Source organism: Schistosoma mansoni, chromosome 2 (genome assembly GCF_000237925.1).
Source record: "Schistosoma mansoni strain Puerto Rico chromosome 2, complete genome".
NCBI lineage: Eukaryota > Metazoa > Platyhelminthes > Trematoda > Strigeidida > Schistosomatidae > Schistosoma > Schistosoma mansoni.
Window position 1 is genome coordinate 21,570,524 of NC_031496.1, and position 11,664 is coordinate 21,582,187.

Sequence of the window (11,664 nt, forward strand, 5' to 3'; positions counted from 1 at the left end):
GCTGGTTGAAAAATATTTGGCTCAGATCATCGGGGCGGTATATATATATACAAGGGCAAAATCGGCAAATTAAGTATTAGAGTTGATTATTAAAGTAGTCTTTTTATTCATGTATATGAATATCCAGTTCTGATAATCTGCCCGTAAATTACTTATTGGGTCATAAATAGTTATGATTAATGACAAAAGTCATCTGATAGTAAATAGGAGCATTCGGTCATCAGAATAGTTATACTCATTGTAGTTTTGTCGACTAAAGTTCGAAGTGCTGTATGGCTAGATATTCGCAACTGTTTTAATAAATCTTGGCTGAATAAAGGACTATTGTTATCTCTTTAGTACAATTTTGTTTACTATTACACAACAGTAAAGCATTTGTTGGTTTTGATTGTCAATTCGCGTTGTTTTTCACTTCACTGAACATAATGTTTCTTGCCAAATGACCTATCTTTTACTTGACAAATAGCAAAACAAGATTGACAATGAACTAAGAGGGTGATATACAATGTCCTCTTTATCCACTCCAATGTATAAGCCATATAGAAAAGACTTTACGGGACACAAGGGATATTGTTGACATTAAACAAAAAAAGACAGGAAAACAGTGAAGAATCACAGCAAAACACTATAAGCTGATGTTATAAAAGACCGTAAATTACGGTAGTTTCTCCGATTTAACCTAGTTTAAACTCTCCTTGTTCAAAATCATGATAAGTTAATCTATGCCACTTAAAGGTAAATATTCTCTTTATCAAATGAAATTGAGTCAGTCTGAAAGTTCAATTTTTTAGACAAAACTCAAAGAATAGAATAATGAAAGTTTCAATACTAAGATTTTATTCCAGGATAATTTATAACAATATAATGTTTTATAAGATGATGAATTATGATTCTATTGGGTCAGATATTTAATAGATTGTTAACAACTAATTACTTACTTACTTACGCCTGTTACCCCTCGTGGAGGAGCATAGGCCGCCCACCAGCATTAACAACTAATAACTATGATCAAATTAACTAAAATTTTACTTTAAAGCGATATAATTTATATCATAATGTTTTTTGAAGAACAATGATTTTCATACCCTAATAACTAAATCATAATACTCTGTTAATTTATTTTATTAACTGGATATTCCCCTGATATTCATTTATAAACCTTTATTTCCTTTTTTCTTTCAAATTTAGAGTTACTGGAGGGGAATTATTCGATCGTATTGTTCAGAAAGGTAGTTATACTGAACGTGATGCAAGTGCCCTTATTCGACAAGTTCTACTAGCTACTGAATATATGCATAGTCAAGGAGTTGTACATCGAGATTTAAAAGTGAGTAGATGCTCTTTAAAATTTAAATGTTTATTACTTTGAAAAAAATTGAATTACTGTTAATTAAAGATTGGATGGAGTTTGCATGATTCACATTAGTCATACCGAATTCGTATTGCTATTTTTTTATCAGCTTCTCTTGATTGCTGCATTAAAAATCAAATATTTTATTATTTGAACGTTAGCATATCAGTATCAGTATTAGTATTTCATTATGATATTTAAGACACGAGTTGATTATTAAAAACTGATTTTTGTACATATGTTCTGCAAATAAATATCAATAAACGTTTCATGAAAGATACTAAATACAATTCATCATTTTGTTTGGCGAAAAAGCTTATTAAAGGCATAGTGTATATCTGAGTTTATAGTCGCGAATGATTACTTCAGTAAAAACATATTTATCATCATGTAGTCTATTTGTTTGTATTTTGGTTTTTATATTTTTAATTTCCCGATTTTAATAAATTGATTTGAATAATATTTCCCGCACTTCAATTTGTGTGTATTTATATCTTCTCGTTGATACTAATCAGTCACTTTTGGCATTTATATGTTCTGAGAGGGTTTCCTCTGTATTCCCAGGTAATTGCAAGTGTATTAGTAGGGTTGGATAGTGGATAGGAATGGAATACAGAATGCGCGTTTCGTCCCAGTCAGGATTCGTTAACTTAAAGTATTTATATTTCCTGCACTTCAGTTACTACTAAGTTTTAGATCATTATTTGGTCTGTTTCACTTTTTGGAGTGTTAATTTGTAATATGAAGTAAAGAAACTCAGATAAGAACACATTTATCTCAAGTCATACCTTATATCTGTTTATTGATGAATGTTTGCTTGGGTATGTTTTGCATCGAATACTTATTTTTATCTTCCTATTATCTAATTATGTTGTTTATGAATCAAAACTGACAGCGAAATATTTTTCATCATTTGGTGATGTTTCAAAACTGAGTTCTTCTTTATTATTATATTAGTCAAGTGCTTAAGTTGTTTAATTATATAATTAAGAACAATAGTTTAATATCTTAAATACGGTCCCATCAATAATACTAGTTTTTGTACTGTGTATCAAATCTATAACCTAACATGCAACTAAAGCCTACCATAAAATCCATGCTGTATTTGTGATTTCTAATGTATCCTACAAGCGGCAATAGATGTTCAATTGTAATAACGAAATACTTTTCGTCTTATTAATCTGAGCTATTATTTCATTTGTAATACTTTGACATGAATAAAGTTAATTATTGTTTTATATTACTAAGTATAAAGTTCCACAAAATATATTTTATATAACACGTTAAGCTTTATAACGTCAAAATTGAACACTGCAGTGATGGCTCAGTAAAGAGGGCATTTGACATTTAATTATCGTAACTCCACTTCACCTAGTTCAGTTTGTGGAGCGATGTAATATCATCACGCTTCTCATAGAAAGTGATATCTAGAAGCAAGTACAAACTCCTAGACTTGATTAAAGAGTTGTATCATATAAATTAAAGCTAACAGTATTAGTTAGTTGTAAGGAAAAAAATAATATAAACTTTTTGGTTAACGTAGTAGAAAATATTTGTCTATCAAATGGAATTATATTATTTTAATTAAATGATTTAATTTCATGGCAAATTTCATCCGAATTCTAAGAAAAATCTTCACGACATATGTCTTTATTAACATCATGTTAAATATCTTGATAACATTCTACCATATTTATATATTTTATAAGCCTCCAAATGCCCTGGTACGGCCGAGAGTGGGAAGAGTTCGGTCTTCCTCTCGAAATGCTCTCACATGGCCACGCGTATATAGCCTCTGCCAAGGGAATCCTACTCACTGCCTTCTCGTGACGCAGGTGTTGTTTACAAAATTGAGAGGACGAAAAGCGAACATCCGACGCTTTAACCGGGTTGGTGGACGCGAAAACTCCACCTAGGGGAGTTGGAAAACCTTGATTCCAAACCAATGGTGCACATAGGCTCCAGTATCCTGGGGCAACAAATGGTGTATGAATCAATCGTTGTTCACCGGTTACCATGGGACTGCATCTCCTTACGATGCTCCACTGCTTTGTGGATCAGGTCTTTAGGTCAAAGGCTCAGGGTGTGGCCCCCCAAGAAAATAACCTGCTTCAGTCTGGGAACCTGAGCAGTATCACTGCCCTCACACAAATCAAATGAGATTTGTGCGGCGCATATATAAATAAATAAATATTTTATATTATGAATATATTTTCAAATTATTAAATATCAAATAAAATTTAAATTACACATTGTTACTTTGTAAATAAACAAAAAATAGTTAAATTTTAAAAAAAAGAATAATTATTAAATAGTTTTAATCATTAAATCCTTAATTTAAAAACTTCAGTATTCATTTCCTGTTTTTTCTTTTTTGGCAGAGTTTTATTTTACTTTTTAACCATTGATCATGTCTCTATCTTATACTCTTTCTAAATTTATTTCACTCGATTATACTCCTTGAATAACATCTTCAAACCTTAATCTTTCGGATTACTGCTTATACTCTTACTACTTCTACCACTATGGGATTTGAATCGACAACTGCATCTCTGTGTTAATGTGGTATGGCAACTCGAACTGATGTACGTACGTACGAAGTTCTATGTTGTGACTGACTGACTGATTGATCATAAACATGAGTGTTGAAAGCAAATTGTCTTATTAAAATTGTTCAATAATGAATGTTTTATTATTTTTTTCAACAACAAAAAATTTGTTAACATTCTTTTGGTTATTCTTATGTTATTAAATATCAAGCATATTATTATTACTATTAGTGACTTTATTCAATATTATATTTTTAGTACACTATGGAATTCTAAGCACAAAGTATTTCAACAAGTTTCTTTTTCTTACTTATTGATCAATTTTGACGATAAATTTTGACTGATCGCCAATTAGATGTTAGTAGTTCAGGAATCAACATCTGAATAATGTACGTCGTTTTCGATGTATATTGCCAGCAACCACGATATCTCTGATTGGGCTCGCTTGTAAATTGTACAGCGAAATGTCATAAACTTTTCACAAACGAACCTAAATAGGTTATGAGACTAATAGGCATAATGATGTGATAAAACAAACAAGAAACCAGATAACTTGTTGAAATATCCAGATGACAGGAACAGGTAGCCCAGATATTCAAACAGGCTGCCTTGTCATCCTTATTTTCAGTTAGGAATTTTTAAAAATATTTTTTACGTGATTTTCATATAAATATCTTTTTTAAACTAATAAAACTCTATTTAAATCACCTTGGCTTTTGAATTTAGTGTTTTATAATAGTCATTTTAATGGGAACTTATCGAATATTTTATTTTTCTCATTTGTTCGCGCATTCCTCGTCAAGCACATATATATCAAGGCTTATGATAGTAAAAATTAAATTTCAAAGATAATCCACAGTTTGATGTATCAGAGTCCTACCATAATTAACTTGCAGTGAACAAGAACATGGGCGGGTCAACCAAACGTATTTGAACACAAAATTACAGAATCTCTTAGTAGAATCTGAGAACCATACAATAGATACTTCGTTTGCAAAATATCCATTAATTGTCTCAGAATTCATTATTACTTCATTTCCATATCAATCACTCTCCGTTCTCGTTCTCTTCTCTTCAATCTTTTCAAACTTCTGCTTTCAGGCATTCCGCTTTCTATTGATAATACATACTACTTATATTCATCTACATCAGTAGCACACACCACAAACTGACTAATTAGTGGACTTCATGGTCAATAATTGCATAGAATATATTTATTAATCCTATTATCCTGGTGAACAGTAACAAACATGAGTCTTAACTTATACTTTTCAAACTATCAAGTAAAATGGTTCAAAACTAGATTAATTATATTGTAACATTTTACATTTCCTTGATTAATTCTATAAATAGACCGCCAGAACTTTATTATTATGAATAAATAAATCGTAACACTTATTATTAACCATTTAATAATTTACTTGTTTCAAGTCTGTTCTAGGTTTTAAGTACTTATTGCTAGACATGAAGGCTTTATAAGTTTATTTCTTTTATTTACTATAAAGAAAATACTCAGTCAGAGATGGATACACAAGACTTAAAACTTGTAGAAAAATAATCATTGTCTAAATTTTAAGACTTATAGAAATAGTTTTGACTTCAATCAAGACGATATTTTAATGAAATAGTTCAAATTACCTATTTCCCTTCAAGACAATTAAATTGTTATACTTAAAGAACCACTATAGTGTCAAGAAGTTTTGTGTTGTAACATTGTTCTAGTTGAAGACTGAAGATTTCAGTTTTTGCCACGATCATGTTTTCTTTAGGGTTTTAAGGGTTCAAAATGCTATCTTAAAAGCTATTCTTACTGAATGGAAATAAAAACATCGTCAAATATGTCAGTATTTTGGTAAATTTTCAGTTCCGCGTGGGAACTTTTAAAACCATCCGATGTTAACTACAATGGTTAACCGTTCAGAGGTTGGTTTCAAGATAGATTTCCTCAACAAATCTGTTATAAATGGAATGGGTCAAAGTGGAGATGAGAAGAGGTGATCAATGGTGGCAAGGAATGTTGGTTGTGTTGTATTGGGGAATGATTGAAATTAGGAAATGTTAATTGTTTGAAATTTGCTCTCGTCAAACTTATACCAAGTGGATAGCCACTTAAAACAAGGGATTTCTAAATTCCTCTTTCCTCCTAGTTTTTGACTATGTAGTAAAGTCCACCTATAACCCTACTAAGAATTGAATTCAGGAACTACAGGTTTCTTCGAAATCATTATATCTTTAGAATACATATGTATTGTCTAATTTCAGTAGACTTAACATTTAGTACAACTTGTTACAACTTTTTCAAATTAGCCGCTAGAATTATATAGGTCCTATCTTCAGGAAGTTTCAGTCTATAACAAACCCCTTTGTTCATAAAACAATTATTAGGTGAGGGAATCAAAAAAATTCCTGTTCAAAATTTTAAGCGGCTTGTTAGCAGAGGAAAACAGACCGTTTTCCCGAGTAAACCAATGAATTATTGTTTTTATATCTTGTTTTCATCAATGTTATTTTAAATACTACTCCATCACTCCCATATGGCTGTTTTCATCAAGTCATTTATGTACATCAAGAGTTACGTCATTGAAACTCATTACATATTTTTATCAACAAGCTAATTAAAAATTCTTTTATACAGCGTCGTTGCCATGACTAGGATTTCATTGTTTCTTATCAGTCAAAAATCTATATTGATCTGTTATTCGTGATTGGCTAACTCTCTGCCAATGGTATTTTAACACAAACTAGCATTCTGTTTATCGTTTGAATGAATTCGATTGTTTTAGTTTTTTTTTTCAACTTATAATGTAGTGAACGAGAACACAAGTAGTGATAACCAAATGTATTTGAACACAAAATTACAGAATCTCTTAGTAAAATCTGAGAATTATATACTAAATACTTCATTTGCAAAATGTCAATCAATTGTCCTAGACTTCATTGTTCTTTCATTTCCATATCAATCATTCTTTGTTCTCGTTCTCTTTTTTTCGATGTTCTTAACCTTCTGCCTCCAGGCATTTCACTTTCGATTGATGATACATGCTACTTATATCTATCTACATTAGAGGCACAAACCACAATAATAGCCAGCAAAGTGTTTAATAAGTTTCCTTGACAAAATAATGTCTTGTGTTAAAAAGACCACCAATTGATAAATAGTATTATGATTTGTAAACAGTTTACTCACAAGTATTTATCGTCTTAGTTTTTAGGAAACAATTCTAATGTTAAGTACTGTTATCTCAAAAACCTGTGTCAAAATCCCTCCAAAAATATGGGATTACTTCATGTATAAAACTTAGTAAAGCTACGTAGACGAGTTTCCAGCTCCATATAATAGATAAGTAATATTCTTTGAGTTTTGATGTTTGGTCGCAGAAGTTTATGACTTTATAACAAATCTGCTTTATTATTTCTTAAGAAGGGAAAAAGGTTTGATGTAATATAGATGTTTAGATAAGGTTATAGTTATCTTTAATTTAAATGGTTCGATACCATTTGGCTGATGAATGCTCATTTTATTTTCACAGCTTGTTTATTAAATTTATACTTCCATATCTATTTATAATCGTTTAATTTAAATATCGAGCTTACAAGAATTCCTCAGTATCATTCACGTTTAAATATTGCCTCAAGCTGTGGTTGTCTACATAAGCTAGTAGTGGTATGGTAGTATCTTGCATTTTTTAACGGCTAGGTGATATTTACAAATTAATTGAGTTATCTTAAAAATAAGCTGACAATCTTAATTTATTACATTTATCACATCTTTATTAGCTTTTGTGTTTTCTCGTTTGTAGAAAGTATTTCAACATATTAGGTGTGCGCGGCAAAACTGTGCGTACGTTTGACGATGATATTTTATACAAACAATAGGTTAATTGAAGAGAGATTACTTACTTACGCCTGTTACCCCTCGTGAAGAAGCATAGGCCGCCCACCAGCATTCTCCATCCAACCCTGCCCTGGGCATTCCTTTCCAGATCTTTTCAGTTACTATTCATCCTTTTCATATCTGCTTCTATTTCCCGGCGTAATGTGTTCTTTGGCCTTCCTCTTTTCCGCTTCCCTTCCGGATTCCAAGTTAGCGCTTGCCTCGTGATGCAGTTAGGTGGTTTCCTTAATGTATGTTCTATTCACTTCCAACGTCTTTCCCTGATTTCCTCTTCAGCTGGAAGCTAGTTTGTCTTCTCCCATAAAACGCTGTTGCTGATAGTATCCGGCCAGTGAATGTTAAGTATTTTGTGTAGACAACTGTTTATAAATACTTGAACCTTCTTGACAATGTCTGTAGTAGTTCTCCACGTTTCAGTTCCGTACAGTAGGACTGTCTTGACGTTCGTATTCAAGATTCTGACTTTGTAATTAGTTGACGGTTGTTTTGAGTTCCATATGTTCTTCAATTGTAGAAATGCTGCCCTTGCTTTGCTAATCCTCGCCTAATGGAGACTATCAACATAACTACGTTAGTCAATCTAATTGAAGAATAGTTTCTTGTTAATCGTTATAAAATACATTTTAGTATTGTGCGTTCTCATGACATATTCTTGTTGATTTCTTTGATTTATGAAATTACGTCACGCTTTAGAACTTCTTGATTAACTTCTCTCTGATTCGATAACATTTAAAAGCCATCAAATATAAAAAAATATGACTCAATACCCGTTTTTTTTTACTCAAGATTTCCTTTAGAGACTTTATCATCATTAGGAACATTGTGCTCTAATTCACTTGTCAGCTCTTTTCACATTTACTAACTGATTGGTTTTCAAAAAAATGACTGTATTATGACGTGCTTTAGTGTCACTGCATAGTATTTTTGATTAAAACTGTTACATAATTCAGCACATTTCACCGATTTTGATACGTTTAGAAAACAAACAATAGACAAATTTAAATCTAGCAGTTACTTACTCTTGTTACCCCTCGTGGAGGAGCATAGACCGCCCAAAAAGTTTAAATCTACCTTTAAAAATTTGTTTTCAGTCATTGTTAATAAAAATAAAACAAATGGAAAGTCAATAATTTTCGACTATGATAATTTAATGGTATCCTGAAAGTGTTAAACTTTCTAAAAGTATTTCTAATGAAACCTGTTATAAACCAATTTTAATCAGATGAATCTGAAATGTCATGTTTAAAATTTTGCTAAGAGAATTTAGGGCAGATAATGTGTTTATGAAAAATAGGGTTTATTTTAATTTCCTCACCTGAAATGAGTATTACTACAAATATTGTTATACATTTCATCTAAGTTCTTGTTATAATTGGTTTTTTGAGCTTGACTCGTGAAATATATAAGAACGTTCGTCTAAATTAGAGCGAATAGTTTCACAGTATTTGGGCACCGAGTTGATATTTCCTTGAAAAAGCTTGAACCGGATCGCCAGGCGAAACGTTGGATTTACTTCAAATTCATTCGCTGAGATTTTACAAATATATTATTCCTATTTAATGTCTTAACTCGTGAAATGTTTGTTTAAATAAAATGAGTTAATACTTTAGTACAACTAACAGTTTACAAAATAAGATTTTGTGTATCATAATAAATAACCGGAATATTTCTTCAATTTAGTAGTTGGTTTTAAACCCTACGTACATCACGCATATATAATAATATGCATAGAACGGATTCTGAAGGTCTTTCGTTCTATCATATATGGAATCAAGGATACTAATTGTTGAAAGTTGGTTTATGACAAAATATATGTTACCAGGACATTACTTAAATTATTCAAATGTATACGAACAGTGCCTCCAAATGCCCTGGTACGGCCGAGAGTGGGAAGAGTTCGGTCTTCCTCTCGAAATGCTCTCACATGGCCACGCGTATATAGCCTCTGCCAAGGGAGTCCTACTCACTGTCTTCTCGTGACGCAGGTGTTGTTTACAAAATTGAGAGGACGAAAAGCGAACATCCGACGCTTTAACCGGGTTGGTGGACACGGAGGGTCCACCTAGGGGAGTTGGAAAACCTTGATTCCAAACCAATTGTGCACGTAGGCTCCAGTATCCTGAGGGAACAATTGGCGTATGAACCAATCGTTGACCACCGGCTACCATGGGACTACCTTGTGGATCAGATCTTTAGGTCAAAGGCTCAGGGTGTGGTCCCCTAAGAAAACCACCTGCTTCAGTTTGGGCACCTGAGCAGTATCACTGCCCTCACACAAATCAAATGAGATTTGTGTGGCGCATATATATATATATATATGTGGTGCCCCCTTGTACCAATATTCATGTGTTTGAATAAATAAATAACTAAATTACGAACAGTTAAATATGAAGTGTTATAAAAATTATGATGTAATGATTAAATAATAGATAAAATACGTCACTGTAGATTGGGTATTTTTTTATGGAACATAATATCACTGGCTTTGGTTAGTGTTTATTAATCACTTTAAAATGTATGTATTTTTGATAATGAAATTTAGGTACTTCGTATTTTTGAGCTCACTTAGTATAATCATAGCCGTTAATCAAATATCTAATGTATTCACCAATAATTTTATAAAACATTTAATGATTTTCATGTGTTCTCTTATTTTATTCATTTATTTATATACTACTAGTTAGTAAAGTAAGTTATTCTCTTTGAATATGGTAAAATAATTTTAGCTTATATTAATTATCTAATTCCAATCAGACAATTAAGAATGAAATACTGTATTGTAGTTTCAATAATTTTTTTGATCTAGTGAACCCTAATGCCTCTTTATTTAATTTACTTCTAGATATATTTGTTATAGAGAAACCGTACATCATCATAATACTACATTACTAACTTACTTACGCCTATTACCCCTCGTTGAGAAGTGTAGGCCACCCACCGGTATTCTTCATTCAACCATGTCCTGGGCAATTTTTTCCAGTTCTTTCCAGTTAACATTCATCCTTTTCATATCTGCTTCTATTCACCGGTGTAATGTGTTCTTTGGCCTTCCTCTTTTCCGCTTCCATAATAATACATACTTCACGTATAAAGAAAAAAAACTTAAAAATGTATCTGTTTGAATTAAGTTTTGTAGTGTGGCAAACATGATTAAAATCTGTGAAAGATAAAATTATACATCCGAAAGATAGTAAAATTATCTTCTTTATGGAAATAGGTTACTTTCGAGAAAGGTTTTCAAAGTATCTTAACAGTTTATCGGATCTGAAGATTTAAATATTTTCACAATTGAATTCACGAGTCGATCTAAGTTAAACCTTCATTGAAAATCTGGAACCAATGGTTTTCACTCGTGGTCTAGCTTAGATCGACTCGTGAATTCAATTGTGAAAATGCTACAATCTCCACAAACCTCTATACTGACTTAGATATTTACCTAACGATGTTAGTATATGAATGTATTCTCTTTATCACTGAAATCATTTATAAACTAGCTTAAGCGCCTGTTAGGTATTGTTGTTTTACTGAATACCTGATTGATAAATGCTCACATGAATTAATACAATTCTATCTACTGACCAATTCAACAAATTACCAAAAATTTGTCTGATTATACGAAGTAACAATGAAAATAAACAAAGTACATACATGTATTGACAAAGTCTCATGTTGAACGGTTGCTCAACTTCGTGGATCAGTTGAAGTTAGACAATAACACCGTCGGATGCCGGCTCAGTGGTCTATCGGTTAAGGGCTCTGGCTCGAGACTGGTAGGTCTGGTAGGGTTCGAATCTCGCGAGTGCGGGATCGTTGATGCGCACTGCCACTGAGGAGTCCCATGCTAGGACGAAACGGCCGTCCAGTGCTTC

The 11,664-nt window shown here is 32.0% G+C and overlaps 1 protein-coding gene across 1 annotated transcript in view; it reads left to right on the top strand.

Moving 5' to 3' along the window:
- Positions 1–11,664, top strand: part of Smp_065290 (putative calcium/calmodulin-dependent protein kinase) — a gene marked incomplete at both ends in the record, with an annotated part of 42,991 nt that overhangs the window by 3,168 nt on the left and 28,159 nt on the right. Inside the window, one exon of the mRNA XM_018796081.1 lies at positions 1,189–1,327. Coding sequence (XP_018650329.1) covers positions 1,189–1,327 — 139 coding nt within the window. The remainder of the gene's footprint in view (positions 1–1,188; positions 1,328–11,664) is intronic.